This window comes from Antennarius striatus, chromosome 16 (assembly GCF_040054535.1).
Source record: "Antennarius striatus isolate MH-2024 chromosome 16, ASM4005453v1, whole genome shotgun sequence".
Classification (NCBI taxonomy): Eukaryota; Metazoa; Chordata; class Actinopteri; order Lophiiformes; family Antennariidae; genus Antennarius; species Antennarius striatus.
In genome coordinates this window covers 19,536,493-19,560,365 of record NC_090791.1, presented here as the reverse complement: position 1 = coordinate 19,560,365, position 23,873 = coordinate 19,536,493, and the positions used below count along the sequence as shown (strand labels likewise).

Genomic DNA, 23,873 nt, shown 5'->3' with positions numbered 1-23,873 from the left:
GACAACTGATATTTTACAAATACAAACACTTGACTTTCCTTACCATGTGTGAACATCTGATATAGATTCAAGGCTCATATATGTCCTCCTTACCAGCAAATAAACATGGAACGCACATTTTCTGTAACATAGTTCTGTCATTGTTTATTCTCAGCACAGGTTGCGCCAATGGTTTCTCCTGACAACCTTCACAAAGCATCAATACCCATTGTGGTGAATAGCAGTTGCTATCTGAACAATGTGCTATGCCTTGTAACCTTGTAGCAGTACAATAACGGTTCATGAATTAGTAACAATCAGAATCAAATAAAATATGCCATGGATTGGGATTTAATATTATCTTATATAATATTTATATAATATCATAATATGTATGGGAATGTCCTTGCTGACAGTCACTAGTCAGTGGTGCAGATCAGGAAAAGGAGACGATTATAACAGAGGCAACAGAAGAGACTTTTTGGGGAATGCTGCTCTCGTTCACAGTGGCACCTCCTCCTTCTCCTCCTCCTCTGTTCATTCCTGAACTACAGGCACACACACACACACACACACACACACACACACACACACACACACACACACACACACACACACACACACATACAAACCATCCATAATTGATGCTAGCTCTAGGCAGACACTAGCAGGCTGGACTGTATAGCGCAGCTGGATGTGCATCGAAGAAGGCTGGGGCAAGATGGTCGAGCAGGTACTTGTGACAACACACTGCTTCTCCTCCACCCGCCCCACAATCTCTCTCTCTCTCTCTCTCTCTCTCTCTCTCTCTCTCTCTCTCTCTCTCTCTCTCTCTCTCTCTCTCTCTCTCTCTCTCTCTCTCTCTCTCTCCCTCCATCTCTGTAGTGTTTCTGCTATGATTGCAGAAGGCAGCCTGGTTCTTTTGAGGCTTGTGTGGGTACAGAGTGTGTGTATATAGATATACAGTAGATGTGGGATTGCAGAGCTGCATGGTTTGTATGTGTGAGAGTCTGAATGTGTGTTTGCATACTGTTTTACCGTCATGCGTGTTAGTATTAGCCAGAGTTGATGAATTTATACATTAAAGAGAGTTTTAAATTGATGAACTGTGAAGGAAAGACTATGCAATATTTAATTTTATTAATCATGGCAAGTGCACATGGAATACTACACATATGTGCTGTAATGTAGTAAACATTACGGAACGCAGCGCACTTCTGTGGAGCACAAAAGTTGTTTAAACCTTCTATAAGACTGTGGGAAAAGGTAATACAGATATAAGGTGGTTTAATATCTGTATGGGGAGGGTTAATAAATGTTTAAATTACCATAAATAATAAAATAAATAGTTTGTCGCTATAATTTTGTTTTTCACGGGTGGTCGCATTAACCGCGAATAACCAGAGATTGCTGTATTGCTGAAACCCTCCCAGAAATCAAACACAGCAGCCAACAGGCAGATAAAAATAACAGCGTGGAAGAGGTAACAGCATGTACAGTAGAAGTGGATGAGTAGCACATTTAGAGATGTTCAGTCAAAACAAAACAAAGCCATTTTTTCTTTATTGCCCCCGCTAATTTTGGGTAGACACAAACACCTTCCCAGTAACAGCAGAAGTTAAATGGGACGTACGGTTTTTGACAACTCACTGCTATAAATCCTTGTGAGAGAACTGTGGTCATGTCATCCTCAATTAAAAGACACAGACAGGTTTCGTACCTGTGTACTTGAATTCACCACAGATACAGAATGTCAGCTGACAGTCAAACAACAGACGAAAAAACTCTCCAGACCAGCAGGTGGCAGAATAGTAAGCCAGAAGACATTGTTGATTCTCTGTTTTCACACCACTTCCTCTGATGTAAACGTTCTTTCTCTTTAGGTACTTTACTCCAAATGTGAATATATGAGAACAGGAAAGGTTACTCAAAATGAAAAAAAAGGCCTTCTGTGTGTGCCTTTAAGTAATTAAGTGATTAAATGACAGGGACCAACCGGTCATTTAATCCAACATCATAGATGGATGGATGGATGGATGGATGGATGGATGGATGGATGGATGGATGGATGGATGGATGGATCAATGGATGGATGGATGGATGGATGTGTATTATTAAACAGTGTGGGTAACAGTGATGACAGCTGTTAGTTGGACTATAGCAGCAACATTAACACTTTTGCCAGGTTAAGGTTAAGGACAGGAAGTGAAGTTTTCACAGATAATGTCGCAACAAATGCAGCATCAGATCCAGCAAAACTGATTCAGAATTCAAATCAGTTTGTGATTAGATTGCGTATTCGCTCCTGTCCAGCTCCTCAGAAACCTACACAGCATTCACCAGTTCACACAAATATGTGTACTGTGGTGATAGAGGCGTCCACACGAGGAACCACCTGCTCATCAGGAGCAGCGAACATTCACACAATCACTGACACACCAGTGGAAAAGATTCTGGGAGGAATTTGAGGTTTGTGTCTCAAATACAACCTGACAGCAGGGATGGTTATAAACCACTGACCACCTTTACTGCTTCACTGAGTAGAGTAGGAAACAAGCAGACAAAACTAGGAGATTTTTTTTTTAAATCTCAGAGAAAGAAATTTGTCTCTTTGCACTTAGTGGAATTTTTTTATTGTCTTCCTCCAGTTTCCCGTTTGTGTGTGTGTGTGTGGATGTGTGTGTGTGTGTGTGTGTGTGTGTGTGTGTGTGTGTGTGTGTGTGTGTGTGTGTGTGTGTGTGTGTGTGTGTGTATGGGCGTGTGTTCATGCAGCACTCTGCCACGTAAAGCATATTTCAGCTTTCTAAATGTGGTTCTCATTACACATAGAGCATTTAGCCAAGACACTCTCTCTCTCTCTCTCTCTCTCTCTCTCTCTCTCTCTCTCTCTCTCTCTCTCTCTCTCTCTCTCTCTCTCTTCTCTCTCTCTCTCTCTCTCTCTCTCTCTCTCTCTTTTCCTCTCGTTCTCTCTTTGTCCTTCTTTTTCTCTGTCTTTGGGATATATATGTCCGGCAGCAAAAACCTCTCTCCCGTACACAGTCACACATACTTACACACACTGTGGGTCTTTTTTTTCCACCAATGTTTCCACTGTTTCTTTTTTTATGAATTGCAGCTACAGTCAGCATAATCCTCATAGACAGGCCTCACAATTCTAAGCGAAACTCCTTTTGCTTGGTTTGCACTGAAAAATAAATTCTGAGGTACTTATAGGACTATAGGACATTACATTTACTTCCCCTAATGTAACCTTTACATTCTTTACATTGTGAAGCCTTCAGAAATTGACCACTGATGACATTTAACCAGTATTAACCTGCAAGTAGACTCTTGGATGATGTTGGACAATGAGAATGTGGTCAAAGTGATCTGAGAGCAGATCACAGTGAGGGCAAGAGAACCTCCACCTGCAGTTTGTCCTGACAGCTTAAATAAACTAGCAACACCCACTTACACACACACACACACACACACACACACACACACACACACACACACACACACACACATACACACACACACACACACACACACACACACACACACACACACACACACACACACACACACACACACACACACACACACAGTGACATAACCATGAAACCAAATATCCAACATCACAGTAGCCCCTTTAACTGAACCTGTGTTTGACGGTTCTCACAGTCTGCAGAAGTGCCAAAGGTGAATGAAGGATCACTGTCGTTGTACTGAATGTAGTATCAACCTCTGGCTGGGGTAAAAGGGGAAAGGTGTCTGGACTGGATCCGTGTCATGTTTCATTTTTCAGTTTCAGTTCATGATTGCTGTGCATGTTATTTCATTGTTCAGATGTGTGTATAATAGATGAGATAAGAATCTGGATCTCCTGTGTCTCCTGCCATGCCTCTACATGCTTCTATAGTCACACTGCAGAGATGATATGTCACAATTGTTTTGTTCAGTGTACATGGACAAAGGCAGAGTAGAGAATAGCACAACATGGCATGTCTGTACAAAGAAATAGGACCTGACAGTTTCTTACAGTCCTTTATTTACTGTTGTTTACATCCGTGGTCCCCAACAGTTTTTGTTCCACAGACTGTTTTATCGTTAGACAATATTTTCACGGACTGTCCTTTAAAGTGTGGTGGATAAATACAACAAAATAAAATGATATGAACAGCATGACATTTTTTTCTCTTAATCTTTGAAGTCATATGTTCTTCTTCTAACTACTCATTAGCTCTTTTATTCTGCCAAAGAAACTTTCCAAAGAAATTTGTTTTTTGTTGATTTTACAAGCTTGGGAGTTTCGATTTAACAGTAATGTAACCTGTGTTAGCGACCAGGGAGGTAGTCATGTGACCGAGGCAAGCATCATGATATCAGTCTAGAGCAGGGGTCGGCAATGCAAAATGTTCAAAAAGCCATATTGGACAAAAAACCCCAAAATTAAATCCTTAAATTTCTTCAGTAGTACTGTAATTGCACTTTTTTCTCTCAATCCCGACAGGGTGGTTCGGTTGTAAATTTAGCATGCCTTCCCTGGAAATGTCTTTCCAAGTTATTCTTTTTGTTATTTGACAGTTTGTCATTACAAAGCAAACATGCAGGCAATTCTTCTGCATTGGCAATCAAAGCAAATGATTCGGTCCTTTCTTCCTTGAATCCGTCGTTCACATCCGCTATCTTTCTCTCTTTCCTTTGGAATCCATGGCCCATCACACACCCGCCGTTTTGTTTTCAATAAACACCTGCCTGGCAAAGCATCGCGCTGAATCGTATGTTGCAGACTGTAACACAATTCTTCATTGACAGAATTGTTGAAATGTAGGCCTTATACAGTCAAATTCTAGAAAAAGTTTCACTAAAGCGTTTTAAAAGTTTTGTTTTTCTAAAGATTTTAAGCTTTGAGTATCATTTCTGTCTATTTTTCCCCTTTTCAGCATTATTTTTACATTTAATGATCTAGAGTGGCACTAAAGAGCCGCATGCGGCTCCTGTTCCAGACTGACTCCTAGACAGATGTGGAGAGAATCCGTTCACTTTAGAACAAAACATCATTCAGAATCATATCATAAATAAAATGTCAATGACATAAATTCTGTATTCTTTGTGTGCAGCCCCGGTACCAATTGGTCTGCGAACCAGTACCGATCTGCAGCCCGGGGTTTTGGAACCACTGGTTTAAAAGAGATTGCATTCATTTATGTGAGACTTTCACTCTTAATGACTTGTAATAACGGTATTAAATAATTAATAGATCCACCATTTCCTCAACAAGCGCAGGACCGATAAGGATGATGTAGATTTTTAAGCTTTACCTCACTATTTCTTAAACAAATAAGCTTTTCCTACAAAAATTTTGCAAAACACCAAAGAACATAATCCACATTTAAACATGAATGTCAAAGAGTTGCTTGAAATACAGGTTCCAACCTCCCACTGGGCAGAAAACCAATCGTCCTTGAGCATCATGGGGTGGCATGAGGGGGGTGGGGGGTGGGGGGCACTGACCAGTCTTTCAGGAAATAGCTTTTGTTAGCCTGAGCAACTGAACCAATTTCTACAATGTCCATTTTTTTGCTGCAAACATATGAAACCTCAATAATCTGTGGCTACATGAAAATTAGACAGTTTCATTGGGATCCATCTAAATACTGATGGTATTTAGTTCCGTTTAAAGATGTAAACCAACCAACAAAAATCATTCAATTCCTGTTCAGATTAGTAATTATTTCTTTGTAAGATTTCCAATGATGAAATATTGATTGACATGTTAATGTGGTCCTTTAAATTGAAATCTCTTTATTCCTGCAGGGTAACCAGGACACATCGACACAACCGGATCCATCCATGGCTCAGCCTTACCCATCAGCCCAGTTCGCTCCCCCTCCCCAAAATGGAATTTCAGCTGAGTTCACAGCATCACACCCCCATGCACATCCACACTCCCACCCGCATCCACACCCAGCTGCGCCACAGGACTTCAGCGGCATCCAGGCCTCTGTCGGCGAGCATCCACTCACCATGTACCAGTCTTCACAGAGTCACAGCGAGCAGGGCGGCTCGGACGCCGGCAGTCAAACAGTCAGCGGCACAGCCACAGTAAGGGCCCTTCAGGTTTTCATTTGGTCACAACATTACTTTTTTTTTTGTTAAACTTTTAATATTATTCGTACACAGGTAAATAATTTCTGGAATAAATTAGGAATGAGCAGAAAGTTCCAAAAAGGCAGAGGTAACAAAAAAGTACAAATTTACAACAGCTAATCTTTTCCCATCCCTCCCTGGGGAAGGATGAAATGTGGTAGTTTTTCTTCTGGATGAACAATAGCTTGGTGCAGTAACCACCTGCCTTACCTCAGATATTCTATCGTCATAGTAAAGTTGCTTACTAGATGGTGCTATTGTCTCCATGTACTGCAAAGTCACTGCAGTATTATTCACTCACGTGACTGATGTTCTCTTTGTAAGATTGGTGGTTCAATCCCCAGTCCCTGTAGTCTACAAGTTGAAGTGGGCAAAAATTGAACCACAAATTTGTCCCTGTGGCAATTTGACGGGTGTGAGTGATCGCCTGGACAACTCCTGATGACTGGTGGGGTCTTGCGTAGGAGCTTCTGTGAATGGATGAATATAGACGCTAGAAAAATACTTATTTATTATTGACATTTATTTCTTACTTTCTCAAGCTTCGGAAACAAAACACCTGAATTAAGTAATGCATGTTGACAGTCTAAGTAAAACAGGAGTCAACATTCAAGCATTTATTTCATTAACAAAATTGTATTTTAAGTGTTACATGAATTAAACCAATTAATGTGTCATCGCCCATACCATAAGTCTGGTGGGTCTATCTCCAATCTGTTGACATAGTCTGTAGGTCTAGGTGATGAGGTGGGGATTCATGGCAGCCACCATGTCTCCAGACATGTGCATGTGTGTGTGTCCATATATACAGTATATACAGTATATACAGTATATACATACATATATATATATATATACATACATATATATATATATATATATATATATATATATATATATATATATATATATAAAGAGAGAGAGAGGGGAGGGGGATTGTGGGCGGGTGGAGGAGAAGAGAGAGATCCATCCATCCATCCATTCTCTTCCGCTTATCCAGGGTCGGGTCGCGGGGGCAGCAGTTTAAGCAGAGAAGCCCAGACTTCCCTCTCCCTAGCCACTTCGTCCAGCTCCTCCGGGAGAATCCCAAGGCGTTCCCAGGCCAGCCGGGAGACATAGTCTCTCCAGCGTGTCCTGGGTCGTCCTCGGGGCCTCCTCCCGGTAGGACGTGCCCGGAACATATCACCAGGGAGGCTGCAAGGAGGCATCCTAACCAGATGTCCGAGCCACCTCATCTGGCTCCTCTCGATGCGGAGGAGCAGCGGCTCGACTCTGAGTCCTTCCCGGATGACCGAACTCCTCACCCTATCTCTAAGGGAGAGCCCGGACACCCTACGGAGGAAACTCATTTCGGCCGCTTGTATCTGGGATCTCGTTCTTTTGGTCACGACCCATAGCTCGTGACCATAGGTGAGAGCAGGAACGTAGATCGACCGGTAAATCGAGAGCTTTGCCTTTCGGCTCAGCTCCTTCTTCACCACGACTGACCGATACAGAGTCCGCATCACTGCAGACGCTGCACCGATCCGCCTGTCGATCTCGCGTTCCATCGTACCCTCACTCGTGAACGAGACCCCGAGGTACTTGAACTCCTCCAATTGGGGCAGGATCTCATCCCCAACCTGGAGAGGGCACTCCACCCTTTTCCGACTGAGGACCATGGTCTCAGATTTGGAGGTGCTGATTCTCATCCCAACTGCTTCACACTCGGCTGCGAACCGTTCCAGTGAGAGTTGGAGATCACGGCTTAATGAAGCCAACAGCACCACGTCGTCTGCAAAAAGCAGAGACGCGATACTGAGGCCACCAAACTGGACACCCTCAACGCCTTGGCTGCGCCTAGAAATTCTGTCCATAAAAGTTATGAACAGAACTGGTGACAAGGGGCAGCCTTGGCGGAGTCCAACCCTCACTGGAAACGAATCTGACTTACTGCCGGCAACGCGGACCAAACTCTGACATTGGTCGTACAGGGACCGAACAGCCCTTATCAAGGGGTCCGGTACCCCATACTCCCGAAGCACCCCCCACAGAACCCCCCGAGGAACACGGTCGAACGCCTTCTCCAAGTCCACAAAACACATGTAGACTGGTTGGGCAAACTCCCATGCCCCCTCAAGGACCCTGCGGAGGGTGTAGAGCTGGTCCACTGTTCCACGGCCAGGACGAAAACCACACTGCTCCTCCTGAATCCGAGATTCAACTTCCCGACGGACCCTCCTCTCCAGAACCCCTGAATAGACCTTATCAGGGAGGCTGAGGAGTGTGATGCTCCTGTAGTTGGAGCACACCCTCCTGTCCCCCTTCTTAAAAAGGGGGACCACCACCCCTGTCTGCCAATCCAGAGGCACTGTCCCCGAAGTCCACGCGATGTTGCAGAGGCGTGTCAACCAGGACAGCCCCACAACATCCAGAGCCTTTAGGAACTCCGGGCGGATCTCATCCACCCCCGGGGCCCTGCCACCGAGGAGCTTTTTAACCACCTCGGTGACCTCAACCCCAGAGATAGGAGAGCCCGCCTCAGAGAACCCAGACTCTGCTTCCTCATGGGAAGGCGTGTCTGCGGGATTGAGGAGGTCTTCGAAGTATTCTCCCCACCGCGTAACAACGTCCCGAGTTGAGGCTAGCAGCTCCCCATCCCCACTATATACAGTGTGGATGCTGCACTGCTTCCCCCTCCCGAGATGCCTGATGGTGGACCAGAATTTCTTTGAAGCCGTCTTGAAGTCGTCCTCCAAGGCCTCACCGAACTCCTCCCACGCCCGGGTTTTTGCCTCAGCAACCACCAAAGCCGCATTCCGCTTGGCCTGCCGGTACCTATCAGCTGCTTCAGGAGTCCCACAGGCCAAAAAGGCCCGATAGGACTCCTTCTTCAGCTTGACGGCATCCCTTACCACTGATGTCCACCAACGGGTTCTGGGGTTGCCGCCACGACAGGCACCGACCACCTTACGGCCGCAGCTGCGGTCGGCCGCCTCGACAATGGAACATGGTCCACTCAGACTCAATGTCCCCCGCCTCCCCCGGAACGTGAGTGAAGTTCTGCCGGAGGTGGGAGTTGAAACTCCTTCTGACAGGGGATTCCGCCAGGCGTTCCCAGCAGACCCTCACAATACGTTTGGGTCTGCTAGGTCGGACCGGCATCTTCCCCCACCATCGGAGCCAACACACCACCAGGTGGTGATTGGTTGACAGCTCCGCCCCTCTCTTCACCCGAGTGTCCAAGACATGCGGCCGCAAGTCCGATGACACGACCACAAAGTCGATCATCGAACTGCGGCCTAGGGTGTCCTGGTGCCAAGTGCACATATGGACACCCTTATGTCTGAACATGGTGTTCATTATGGACAGTCCGTGACAAGCACAGAAGTCCAATAACTGAACACCACTCGGGTTCTGATCGGGGGGGCCGTTCCTCCCAATCACAACCTTCCAGGTCTCACTGTGATTGCCCACGTGAGCATTGAAGTCCCCCAGCAGAACGATGGAGTCCCCAGTGGGAGCGCTCTCCAGCACCCCCTCCAAGGACTCCAAAAAGGGTGGGTACTCTGAACTGCTGTTTGGTGCATACGCACAAACAACAGTCAGGACCCGTCCCCCCACCCGAAGGCGGAGGGAGGCTACCCTCTCGTCCACCGGGGTGAACCCCAATGTATAGGCGCCAAGCCGGGGGGTTATAAGTATACCCACACCTGCTCGGCGTCTCTCACCATGGGCAACTCCAGAGTGGAAGAGAGTCCAACCCCTCTGGAGAGGACTGGTACCAGAGCCCAAGCTGTGTGTGGAGGTGAGCCCGACTATATCTAGTCGGAACTTCTCAACCTCACACACCAGCTCAGGCTCCTTCCCTGCCAGAGAGGTGACATTCCACGTCCCAAGAGCCAGCTTCTGTAGCCGGGGATCGGATCGCCAAGGTCCCTGCCTTCGGCCACCGCCGAACTGGAAATGGGTGGAGCTTAAATTGGTATATTATTTTAAGTCTGAAATTGATATGGATTCATCTGAAGTTACTATATTTATTGTTTATTTTAAAACCATTTACAGAACAGCCTCAAAATTGAAGTTCAAAAAATGTTTTTGATCGCAAAAGTAAGAGAACTATTTACAGAAAAAGTTTTTTATGAACTCTTAGCATGAATATTCTTAAGTGTATTAATGAATATTTACAGAACAGCTTCAGAATTGAGATGCAATGCTTTAGATCGCAATAGTGAAGGAACTATATACACAAAAAGTTTTGTTTTTTGTTTTTTTATGAATTCAGAACATGAAGTGCATTAATGAATACAATGCATGCAAAAGGAAATTATGAGCTACAAAGTATGCATGAGCAAAAACTGTCATGCTCAACACAACTTTCGCGCTATGTAATAGTTAAAATATCTATACAGTATATAAATTATTAATTTGAACTGAAATGTGAAAGTGTCAAACTAAGAGCACACGGGTAAAAAACCCCCCGAAAAAAAACAAAAAATGACTGGAGTGGAGGTGGTGGTAATACGACACAAGCAATTTTCATCTGTCTGGTCAAATGCACTGCATACGTGCAACAATTCAAAACAAGAAACAAGTTCACCAAGTAACCCTAAATAGACCTAAATTAACCTTAAATTGACTGAAATTGAGGCAAGCTGCAGAAAACCTAAGGAAAGCAACGTGAACTATAGTGAAGCCACGCAGAGAGAGATCAGTCAATGTCTATATGTGCGAGAGTGGGGCTGCACCAGCGACAGCTACTGTATGGCTTCAAACTCTGCAGGGAGGGGCGGGCGGATGTGTGACTGGCCAATCACAGAGAAAACAGTTCTGAGGATTGTTCCTTCAGCTATGCCAGCTGGGATAGACTCCAGCTCCCGCAAGCGGATAAAGCGGTCAAGAAATTGAATGAATGAATGAATGAATGAATGAATGAATGAATGAATGAATGAATGAATGAATGAATGAATGAATGAATGAATGAACGAGCACAAGTATTGACAAGTTTTACATGCTTGCACTTGTCAAAAATGCGTTATCCGTACCGGATTGTTGTCTGAAACGAGTACCCGGCTCAATCCTACAGTGATCCCTCGTTACTCACGGTTAATTCTTTCCGGAACCACACATTTATGGTAATAAATTATTTATGAACTCTCCCCCTACCGATAGAAAACCATCTTATATCTATATTATCTTTTCCCACACTCTTATAGATTGTTTAAAGCGCTTTTAAGTGTTTATTTAAAACACAGAAGTGCTGCGTTCGGTTAGTCCTAGAACACAGTGCACGTCCAGATACTGTCATGTAGGGTATCAAGTGACTACTTACTAAAAATCCACGATGAGGCGAATACATGAAGGATTACTGTATACAGTAATGTATGATATGTAAAGAAACTGCAGACAGTCCAGAATGTGGTGGCAGGATGTAAAAAGCTAGCCGGGTCAACATACACGGAGAGGCACAACCAAGTAGGTGTGATAGTGTACAGGCACATCTGTACCTAGTATTGACTACAAGTACCCAAATCCCAATGGAACATACCACCAAAGGTGGTTGAGAACAACAAGGCTAACGTGTTCCCCGTGGTAGTAGGAGCACCTTTTTGACAGGGATGCACAATCACCAGACAGCGTGCGTCCCTAGGATGCAAGCTTTAAATGCACTTCCATTCACAATTTTTCCATTTCTCCACTTAAATTTTGAACCCAGAAATCTCCATAATGTCTGGACCTCGCGTGAGTTTCTTTCACAAGACTCACCTGCGTGATTCCGCCTTATTAAAATAGACCAAACACCGTTTGGCAAAACGATGTCTGCTCCTTTTACACGCAGCACTGAGAGCGAGGCGTTAGTTAGACCCTCCAGAGCAAGAATAAGCGTCCTGTTGGGTTTGTCTGTCTGTTGAAGCACTTTGAAATGTCTGTCTGCGCTATACAAATAAAGTTTGATTGATTGATTGATTGATTGATTATCACCATGCCTCTGAAAAAGATGCAAAAGTTGGAGAAAAATGAAGTGACAAAGAGATTTTTCTTGCATGAAAAACAATTTAAAAAGTTAATGAAGAAAAAGAAACAGACATTACTGAGATATTATCAAAATTTGTGTGGAGAAATCTGTCAACTTGGTACCGGTTCCACAGGAGAATACAGTATATGAATTAAAGGCAAAGAAAACTATTGAGTGAAAAGCAAAAGTAATTGTTCAATTGTTCAATCCACTACAGTGTCAAGAAAAAATAACTGCCATAACTATCATGACTGCCATACAATGACATAAATTTATCTGACTGATATTGTGGGGCTAAATTTACTCCTTCAGACACCCTGACATCTGATCCTGACATTGACACTTATGATGTAAGTTGTTTTTTTAATTCTATAGGGACAAAGGTCTAACCCTAACCCAATTATTATAGAGTGTCAAAGTGAAGCACAAATTGCCAGGTCACTGAGGTGACAACGAAAATAAGACAACATACATGACAAAGACTTCTCTACTTAAACACATAGTGAACCAAAAACATGCCTGGTTACAGTTGGGGATCATGTGAGTATATTCTATTCCTTAGATTGCAGCGAACACAAAAACCCTCTATACAGGGCAGAAAGCTGCTTGTCATTCATTCTCTAGATTTATCGCTCAGTTCATTTTCATAAATATGTATGGCAACACTGACCTTAGGTGCCATAAAGGTGGATATTACTTTGCATAGTAATGATGTGTCCTCAGACAAAGTTCAAAACCTGCTTGGGTTTTTTTATTTTCTTTCTGTCTCAGCTGGATGTTCAGCTTTAATTCACACTGTAAATATTTGTCTGATTCAAAGATTAAGCTCTGCTGGCAAATGCATTGTGGGATATAACCACACAAGTATTAACCTTACAGCAGTCAGTTTAATCTGCTTTCAGAATTGCACACAGGCAAACAACCATGCATCCTCCCACTCATGGAGGAACCCTAACCCTACCACACATTGTACATGCACCAACCTGTATCAGGTTTGGTGTCACACCTCGTCTGGTCAAAGTATTGTTGGCACATGGCTATCTGGAGGCAGCAGGAAGGGGTGGTACACTGACCAATGAAAGTGTGCCCTAAAGTCAATGTTGGGGTTGAGCCTGGTACGTGTTTCAGGTGAGTATCTGGTACGGATAAAGCACTTTTGATGAGTACGATTATGAGTCGAGTAAAACTGGTCAATACTCGCGCTCGTACTGAAGGAAACTCCTCCTAACTGACCGTCTCACGCTCTGTGGCTGTTCTGTAAACATTTTGAAAAGAAACAATAAATATAGCAACTTCAATCCATATCAATTTTCAGACTTAAAATAATGTGTTTAAGCTCCACCCATTTACGGTTAAACCACACCCACTTACAGTTTAAGTCCCACCCTTTCCTAGTACAGATACGGATACAGATAATTTAGATGGTTGAACAGATACAGATACAGATAGTGGTGTAGTCGCTCATCCCTAGTCAATGTTGCATTATTTTATTGCTAATTTAATGAGACTCAGACTATCTATCTATCTATCTATCTATCTATCTATCTATCTATCTATCTATCTATCTATCTATCTATCTATCTATCTATCTATCTATCTCCTTCTTATTGAAGATCTTTATCTTCAACCACTATCCATCTGTGGTTCACAGATTCCACTGAAGCCTATCACAGCTGGTTGTGTGTGTGCTAAGCCTGGATGCATAACCAGCGCATTGCGGAGCCACACATTAACAATCAGTCATGGTCACACTCACCCGATTCAGAGTGATCAGTTCATCACTGACTGGTTGTGGTGGTGGGAGGAAGTTGGAGAAACAGAAGAGAATCCATGCAGACATGTTAAGAACACAAAAACTCCACACTGAAACGCTCCAGGTGGAATCCAACCCAGAAACGTTTGTGCCACCGTGCTGCTAATTGAAAGCGTTTTCTGAATAAAAAAAATATCGAAATGAAAACATACATAGGGGGCACTAGATATATATTTTTTTACATTTTAGGCTTAACAGCATAGAGCAAATACTTAATCGCTAGTCCACGCACAGTATGACCAAATCATTTCAGCTTTAGTTTGACTGAGAACAAGGCCGCTAAAAATAAATGTCTCATATGTAGGCATAAACATACTTTGTCGACAAGTAGATCCCTTATGAGTCCATCCAAACCAGTCCATTACATTTTCATAATTAGAAAAGTATGGACATGAAAAGATAAAAATTAAATGTGAAGAAGCCCTTATTATTATTTTTTTAATGGACTGAATCCATTTCTATCAGATGTGTGCCTGCGTTTGTTTGGGCACAATGCAAAATACAGTGAGATAATTGATATCAAATCCAACACGAGGGCTGACTGTTCACAAATAGCCTGACCCTGACACCAATCATCTCACGCACCCATAAGACTCACAGACCTACACAGCTTCAATTATACTCACAAAACAGCACCAAATCAGGGCAGCCTTCATGTTGCCTACAGGCAGAACCCAGGGCAAAAACCAAGTCTGCAATGCAGTCACTGCACCACTCTGCAGCTCCCGACAGTTCTGTTCATTACCTCTAAGGCAGCTCTCATGGAAATGTGAAAACGGAGGTGGAGAGAGGATGTTTACAGAGATTTAGACAGAAAACTGAAGCAAATAATAAAAATAATGGGAACAAAAATAGATTCTTTAAAAATGTTTCAGTGTGATGTCATGGAATATACAGTACAATAGCACCTTCCTTTAAGAACAGCTTATGACATTAAATCATCTAGGTTACATTAATGAGAAGGAAAAAATGTTGTTGGTTGGAATAACTTCACTCAGGTAATAAATGGGACTTGTGTAGATTATTTTTCAAACTGAGTGTTGTTGTTTTTTTTCCACTATAAAATTCACACAAATAAATTACACAGGAATCTACAATGTTAATGGTCACAGTTTACCACTCCTCATCTTCATCATTCGTGTGCTGCAGGCTGAGGGTGTCGTTGGGACCATATCTTATTCTATCTCTAGAAAGAGGGAGAAAGATAAAATGCAGGCATCCCATATAAACATAAAACATACATGTGGAAGTGGCATCAGTCCCCTCCACAGATTTATGTCTACTCTGTTCAGCCATGTCGACTCTGTGTCTGGAGTTCTAGTTCCTCTTCTTCCCTCAGGCTTCAGCAGTTTTACCCAAAGCTGAATTAATCCCAGAGATCATGCAATTTCAACAAAAGGGGAAAAAAAGACTCCACTCCTTTATCTTGATCCTCCTGTTAATTGAACATATATTCCCTGTCCCAGTGTGTTTGCTACATGTTGCCTGACAGTGCTTGACTCTCATCTCTGTACTGGTGACTGTCAAACATCCTCTGATTCTACCTCAGTCCTCATTCATTCAGAGTAACTGGAGAGATTTGTTCATTCAGCCATGGAACAGTCAGTATGTTACAATATGAGCTCTATCTGCTTCCACTGGTTAGTTTTTCTTCCAGCTGATTGCATTAGTAACTCAGTAAAACAACTTTTGTCAACTAAGTGCTTACAATAAAAAAAATAAAACAAAGACACACTAAGACACACTTGTGTTTACATCCCTCCATTGGCTGCTGCATGTAAGAAGATTCTCAGTGTTGTTGCACGGCTGCAAACCGCTCTACCGCTGAGTGAGAAAGCATTACATTAAATAGTCGTAGAAAAATTATTCTGTGATTGTCTCATGAACACAGCTGCTTTTACAAGCTGATCACTGAAAGAGAACCCAGGTGTAGGAGAAGCAACCTACCTGTTGTCCTTCCAGAAGCAAACATTTTGTGTCTGCAAACAGTGTCCATGCTGTTCCAAGCAATAGTAGTTGAATGTCAACAAGGACACTTTGATTTATGCACAAATGAAGGAGAACTCCTTTGGAAGATGGCCGATGTTGCCACATGATGTAAGTGTGAAGTTTGTTTTTGATAGCATCAGCTTTCAGACAGTTAGGTACATGAACTTTGCTGATAACATTTACATTATAATATAAAAAAGGAAATTATTGAAGGTGAACTCATGTGCATCATTTTCTGGCTCGCAAAATGAAAAGCAAACAAGGTCAAAGCTCAGCAGGGGTGAGGATTTATTTTCATTTGAGATTCCACCCTAAAAAGTATCGCAAGTTGACAAAATAAAACTTGCGTGACAATATTTTGATGCTTATTGCTGCATGTGTGTTACATGTATAACAATATGTAACACCCACTTGGCAGTGGTGTCTCCCTTGCTTTTGTTCATTTTGACTGACCCATCAGTATTTAGGCTATGTTCAGACTAGCTGAAAAAAATCTGATTTCTAATAAACGTAACAACTTCTAATAAATCCTAATCAATTAAAGGCTGAGAGAATCCTGTCTGAGTTTGGCTGTGGGAAGTCATTGGAGGCAGCGCTACACACACACACACACACACACACACACACACACACACACACACACACTTAGATTAGAGTGTATCTCTGGGTGATATATAACCTGACTGAACTCTGGTTCCCCATAGAATTTAATGTTGATTGGACAATGTGAGTACAAGCTGTGACTGGCAGTCTGCTGCTTCCATTGTACATTTATGGACCCCAAATGACGTTTCATCTTCTACCTCCAACAGGTTAGAAGTTGGTGATTAATTCTATTGAGCCTAAATTATGTCTTTTGTTCATCACTAATTATGAAACAGCAGCCTGGTAGCACTACACTGATGATCACAATGAACGTAACATGGTGAACTTCACACCTCAGAGAGCAGCTGGAGATCTTAGAGCTTTGATGTTGCTTTTGATAACATATCTCATTATTTAATGGACAAATCAGTAATTAGCTATTAATTAGCATTTTGATGAAGCCACTTATGCTCATAATAGGGTGAAGGGTTTATTTCAGTGATTCCCTGGCTTTAGCTGTGTCACCACACACAGGCCTGTAAGCTCAGTGAAAGCCTGCTATTGCTGTGATCTGTCCAACGTGTTAACTCCGTGGTGACATAAACAGCCTGTCTACCATCTGTCCTGCCTGATCCGATCACAAGTGGACGGCCCTATAGACACAGAAATGACACCACACAACCTCAGGCAAATAGACACAACAAAAGGAATTATTTAAGGTATAATTTGCCAAATTGTCAGGAAAGAAACGTTATAAGTGAGTGTTTGAGGGAATCTGGAGATTGCCCTATTATCTATAAAAAGTCCATTTTATTTCTCATTATCAATATAGTTATTTGTAATTGTTTCAATCTAGTATAATGTCTTGTGTAATGAATGTGGTGTGAAACAATGTGTTCAAACATTGGCTTTGTAGCAGCAGGGAAGAGCAAATGATGTGAAAATGATACTGCAACAAACAGGCAACTAAAAAATATCTTGTGTTGAGTGCAGTGGGTGGTCCTTCACATTAGCATCCACACCTCTAAGCACTGGTTTAGGAAGATGATTCCAGAATTTAAACACAAATTAAGAATGAATCCATAATTACCAAATATATAGTGATTATATTTAAAGTGAAACCCCTCATAGGATAATGGAGGTTGTCAGTCTCTGACAGATTTGTTATTAAGCAGAAAACATTTGAGAACCCATGTTTGAGAGCAACCCTTAATGGGGTAAACCCTGAAAAGAGCAACCCTGAGACCCCTGCCCCCATCTCTCTCTTTCTCTCTCTCTCTCTTCCCATCTTGAGTCCTTAAAGAATTGACAATAGGGGCATAAAAAATAATCATGATATCACAATACCCTGCAATTCAGCAAATACCCTTTGCTGAGTTGCATTGCTGAGTAGCATTCTAGGATTCGAGGCTGGGGCATCTAACGGAGGTACTTACAGCTTGAGAGCACAACAAGGAGGCTCAGGCAGTGACTGCTCTAGTTCTGGAAGAGAACATATCTGCAGTGAACAGATACTGAAGCTGGTATGTTGGTGTGGTTGATGCTGCTACTGATCTTGATCCTGAAGGAGCTCCTGTGTGGATGAAATCTGTCCTCAATGAAAGATGTTTATGGAGGCCTTCTTCTAGATTCCACTACCAGGGAAATATAGACAGCAGGGCTGAGAGCACAGATGTCCTTTCAGTGAGTAATTTTGTCGTATAACCCCAGCCAACCATGAACAGCTAATCCTCCTGGCCAAAATGCAGAAAAAATTATCATGCTGTTTTTCCTGACAAATTCTCTGCTGTGATTTATTACTCTGAGTAATTCAATATCTATTTCAAGTTTATATCAAGTGCAGTTTCATTTACGGACTTTGTTAAGTAAATCTACAACTATATATCTAATCTGAATCTATTTTGAGATTATCATTCATTCATTCACTCATTCATTCAACTTCAGCTCTGTAGTCAGCTGGGGCAGGCTCCAGTGCTTAGCCTGTCCCAGCCAACAACACCCTGGAAAAGTTCCCAGTTCACTGCAAAGCCACACAGAAAGACAGATAACAATTCATGCTCCCACTCCCACTACGGACAATTTAGAGTGACCAAATCACCTATTTTGCATGTTTTGTTGGTGGTGGAGGGAGGGCTGACAACACGGACAGAACCCTGCTCCTCCTATTTTGAGATTATGAATCCATTGTTTTGCGTACCCAGTGGTCAGACTTCTGGGCACACAGTTCCTGTTTTAGGTGCAGATGCCTCATGCTAACTAATGAGCTTTTTAACAACAGATATAAGAATATGGTAGGATATTCCTATTCACAAATGCTCCTGATCTAAAAGAATAGAACTAAAAAAGTTTATGGAAATGTTTATTCATACAGGAAAGTCAAAGCTGGACTAAACCGAGGAAGGGAGGTGTCCAGGACAGATGCCTGATCGACCTCAGCGGGTCACTCTGTCATCCAACCCGGGTGCCCTGCAGGAGCTTGGCAACCACTTTTGTGTCTTCATGTTGAGCGATGAAATAATTCACCTCTTCATCCTCAGTCCTGTGTCCTCCACTGAAGGCATGGCAGTGGGATTGAGGAGATCCTCGAATTATTCTGAGACTGGTCCGTCACCCAGGACCTGGTTTTGCCTTTGAAGATACTACCAGAGCTCCTAGAGTCATAAGAGCACTCAAACTCCCCCACCACAATGAAGTGGCAGTTGAAGAGGGCGCAGTACAAAAAAAATAAATACAAAATACACAAGAGAACACCACAGATCCTTCAGGGACAGGGCTTAGGTTGAGGCAAAGTTATTCCCAGACATTAGTTGTGAAATAGTTTGTACGTCTAGTTTCCATGTCTAGTTTCTTCCTTGCTACCCCAGGGACTCCTGCAATCTAGGGAGGAAAATACAGAAACTGTGGTTTCACACAGATGGTGTTTATAAAGAAGAAAACAGATGATTTTGCCAGACAACAAAATTATATATCTGTTACACAGCATCACAGATGTAAAATTATATTTCAATTTCCGTAGCTGTTGTTCCACATGTTTCATTTGTCTTTCCCTGTGTTTTTCAGCAGACAGATGATGCAACCCAGTCAGAAAGTCAGCCACCAACACATACAGTCCCTGAAAGCACAGAGTGCAAGGCTCAGCCCAAGAGACTTCATGTTTCCAACATCCCTTTCAGATTCAGAGACCCAGACCTCAGGCAAATGTTTGGCGTAAGTACAACACTAAAGGTACATGTTTATAGAAATGAAGATTTTTTCCATTGTTTGCAATGCAATGCAATTTTTTATTGATGGCTACAAAAAGAAAATGAAATCAGTAACACATTTTTTTTGTTTTGTTTTTTCTCTTAAATTATTTTCAGCAATTTGGCAAAATCTTAGATGTGGAAATCATCTTCAATGAGCGCGGCTCTAAGGTATGCTGTTTTTGTGTCTGTGTCTTTATTATGAGCACATGCCTAAAATGCTGTGAACTGTTGTGCTGGACATGCAGAGGTGGAACTATATTATATTTACTACAAAAGACAGCATTGCTCAAATATCACCAGGACAGTCAAGTGTAGATACACAAAGAAAATGTATAATCTTACAAGATTGAAAATGTCATTACAGTGAGTCAGACATATTGACAATTGACAAGAGGAGTTAGGAAATGTAATGTAATACGAGAAAGCTAAGATGTGCAAGAACCGAGTGATGGCTGACTAAATGTGTTATGTTTAAGCCTAGACCAAACTGCCTGGAGCCAGAAGCTGTGTTAGCAACAGATCTGGACACAGCCGGGCTCTATTTGTGAGAGCTGGCTGGCAAAACCTCAGTTCCTAGTCTGACATAAGTATGAAGATGCTGTTAATTCTCTGTGTTTACCCAGCCCAGTTTGTCTTCAAGACCTGCAACTATTCTCAATTAAAGTGACACTTGGTCTATTTTTCAAATTAGAAGATGGTTTATATTAATTAGGTTCTTTCCAGTCAGTGTCTCATTTATTTGTAACACCTGCATATTGTAGAGCTCTTATATACTATAAAACTGACTGAGAGGTAGTTTAACCATTATATTATGAACTGCTATGAGGCTCGACACAGTCACATATTGAAGGACATGCAACAATTAAAATGAAAATCAGAATGTAATTGATTGATCTCTGATGAATTCCAATTGACTGATAATTGCTTTTATCACAATTCTATTAGTTACAAAACAAGCCATGTAAAATAGACATTAGTAATAAAAGCCTAGCCCACAAATCAATACATGACCATATAATATTGAAAATTGTGGAAAATTATATTCCAATTAAGTGAATATATTCATGTTTCCATGGAGACAAAACCATAAGCTGCTCTGCTGTAATTACACAGCTTTATTTGGTAACATTATTAATGTGCAGTGCAGCTAGTTTGCATAAAAAACATATTTGCTCAGAAGAGACTCTACATCAATCACAATAAACATCATCAGGAACGTAGTCAGTCAAAGGACGGTGCAGTTAATAACACTTTAATCTGAAACTCAGAACAGAATGTCCTCCAGGCCAGACCAGGTTCTGCAGCTTCACTTAATGAGAAGATGTGAAAATAATTCTCTATCTCTGTGGGATGTTTCTCAAATGTTATAAAATTCACCATTGAAGGTGCATAGCTGCAACACAATATCCAAGTGTTGCATTTAAAAACCAGCTCAGTTTTATGTTACATTAAGCTCCAATTTTTGGTTAAGCAGCTGAAATGTTTAATTCCTATTGTTTTGCTTATGCTACAGCATCAATGCATAAATTGTCTTCAAATGTAATCTAGTTTTTTTTTTTTAAAAACTACTTCTCTTTGCTCAGTAATCCAGAAAGTTGTGAGTCATGTCACAACTCATGTCAACATATGAGAGGAGGGTATATCAGATGTTATAAGTGTAGATAGATAGAAATTTTGGGTAGATGATGCGACTAAATACCCATAAATACCCATACCCATAACTTCATAGCACGGGCCTGTGTGATATGCTAAATGATGTGATGACCTGATTGATTGCGGCTTCGCAGATTGAGCAGGACTTTAGAAAGTAGGAACGTGATGACCTCACCACACCCACGGCCACAGACACACGAGCTGCACCTGAAGTCGGGGGCTGTGTCCACTGACAACACTTCCTCAACTCAAAAGACTCAGAGAATGGAGGAAACGAAGTGAATCAGGGGATATGCGAGGGCCCATGTGATCACATGTTATTATAACTGTACAGTTACATCAGTGCTGTGATGCGTATTCCCTTTAAAACCTAAATCTAAAAAGTGACTAGTGGCAGCATAATTTATTTATTTGTCAGAGTCCTTGAAATAACCAAAACTCAAGTACTCATGTTCTTCATGACATATTGGAAAAACTTTTCATCATCCAAACGTGCTTGATTAACTGAGCAAAGTAGGAACACTCAGGGTTTTTGGACCACAACTACGTACTTCTTTCCATCCAGATGGTCCCAAGTTTTATTCTTTGTTGTATTATATTGGTCGACATGTTGATAGCTATTTGAATTCTTGAATTTTATGGGTATTTTCAGTTATTCTGGTACTGCATGAATATACAGTACATTAAATCTGTTGTGAAAGCACTTATTGGTAATTACTTTTACAAAACAGGACAAGCCAGTTGTTGTTATTACAAAGAACAAATCACAACAAGAGTCACATCATAAAACTCAGAAGGATCACTGCGAGAGACAGGCAGAGAGGGAGAGTGACAAGAAAAGAAACTGCAATCATGCAAATTCCATTAATAATAACAACTACTATTTATCAGTTCAAATACACATAGACCACAGGGAGGCCAATACAGGAGAGAAAGTATGTATTACTACTAGCTCTGGTCAGAAAATGTACAGCAGAATTTTGGAGAATCTTAAAAGCGAAAATACAAAGAAAGAATTAATGTAACAAATGCATGGGTTTGATTTTTTTTCCAATTGAAAAACAGCAATCCTGGATACTTGTTTTGTTTGGGGGCTAAAGGACATATCTTGATCAAACATAACTGTGCTGGAGATCAAGATGACGTCATACATTGTTGATGAATCATTAGAAGTAGACCCAGCACAATGATGTCTGGTTTGTTTGAATTAAAGTAGCAAAACTGCATATCATTCAGCAATGTAATACATACATGAGTAAATGGTTGTGTATCATCTGCATAGCAATTAAAATTGCTGCAATGTTTTTCAAAAATATTAACTAGAAGAAGCTTGATTAATGTTGGTCTGAACACAGACCCCTCCTAACCTCAAGACTAATTCTAGCGTCAATTAAAGGTTCATTATTAACATGCGGAAATTGAGATTGAAAAGGTAGACAGAATTTAATTAATTTGAATACAGTCAAACGTTCTGGTCCTTCTAGTAGTAATATCAAATTAAATAGTTGTATGTAGTGTATTGAAAAATATTTTGAGAAGAATTCTTCTTTTATACTGCTTATACACTTATTAGCTTTCTTATTTTTGAAGACAGTTTTAAAACTTGTTGCTGACGGCAAGTCAGTAACTTAAGCTTTCATTAATTTCTTTTCCAGTCATTTTTCTTTAATTTAATTATACATTTAGCCTTGTAATCTATTTAGTTATCAGTTATCTATTTGAAGGACAACAGATTTATTTATTTATTTATTCATTTATTTATTATTTTTTTAGATTCAATTAACATAACTCAGGTCTGTACTGATGTGGATGTGTTATTAGCCCTTGATACTGAGTAGGAGAAAGCAGTGCAAAGGTCCATTATAGTAAATTGTAGATATGTTTTCAAACTTAGTTTAATTAACTTTTATCAACTATGAATTCACATTCCTATTTGCTGAACCAGATGTCCAATCAGCAACTGTCCAGCACAGTTTTGTCCACCTCCTTCTGAAATGTGAAGACCTCCAGAGTGGTACAAACAAGGTTATGAACAGTCACACATTGTATGTGTATTGCTTTCAAATTGCAGCTGAACATGTGTTGCACAAGAATAGAAAGCTTGACAGCGTTAACTTTTTTTTTTTTGTCTTTTACACTACTGAACTAAATATGGAAAATTGTGTTATATGCTGTGTTTCTATTAAAATAAGACATTGTTCAATGTAATTTTGGAATATGTAAGCAATAATGTGCATGTTCTTCCCTCTTTCCATCCTGCATGCAGGGATTTGGGTTCGTAACGTTCGAGCATAGTGTGGACGCCGACAGGGCCAGAGAGAAATTACATGGCACCGTGGTAGAAGGCCGTAAAATAGAGGTGCATGTTCTAAAATATTTCTTTTCACCTGTTGCCTCTTCATGTCATGCATTCCCTTTCTCTCTCTCTCTTTGTCTCTCTCTCTCTTTGTGTGTTTGTAAATGTATATGTGTGAGAACT

The 23,873-nt window shown here is 41.4% G+C and overlaps 1 protein-coding gene across 13 annotated transcripts in view; it reads left to right on the top strand.

The window, feature by feature from the left end:
* The first annotated feature begins 551 nt into the window (after positions 1 to 551).
* The window catches only part of rbfox1 (RNA binding fox-1 homolog 1), a 106,422-nt gene continuing 83,100 nt past the window's right edge, over positions 552 to 23,873 (top strand). For 7 of the 13 annotated variants that reach the window (XR_011038308.1, XR_011038307.1, XM_068336024.1 and 4 more), the window contains exons 1-5: positions 558 to 712; positions 5,782 to 6,069; positions 19,557 to 19,703; positions 19,856 to 19,909; positions 23,661 to 23,753. Coding sequence is in view for 11 of the 13 variants with exons in the window: in XM_068336024.1 (XP_068192125.1) it covers positions 674 to 712; positions 5,782 to 6,069; positions 19,557 to 19,703; positions 19,856 to 19,909; positions 23,661 to 23,753 (621 nt within the window). In the remaining 2 variants the exon portion in view is untranslated. Of the gene's footprint in view, positions 713 to 5,781; positions 6,070 to 19,556; positions 19,704 to 19,855; positions 19,910 to 23,660; positions 23,754 to 23,873 lie in introns of all 13 variants that reach the window. The other 6 variants (XM_068336018.1, XM_068336020.1, XM_068336017.1 and 3 more) reach the window with 6 other exon arrangements.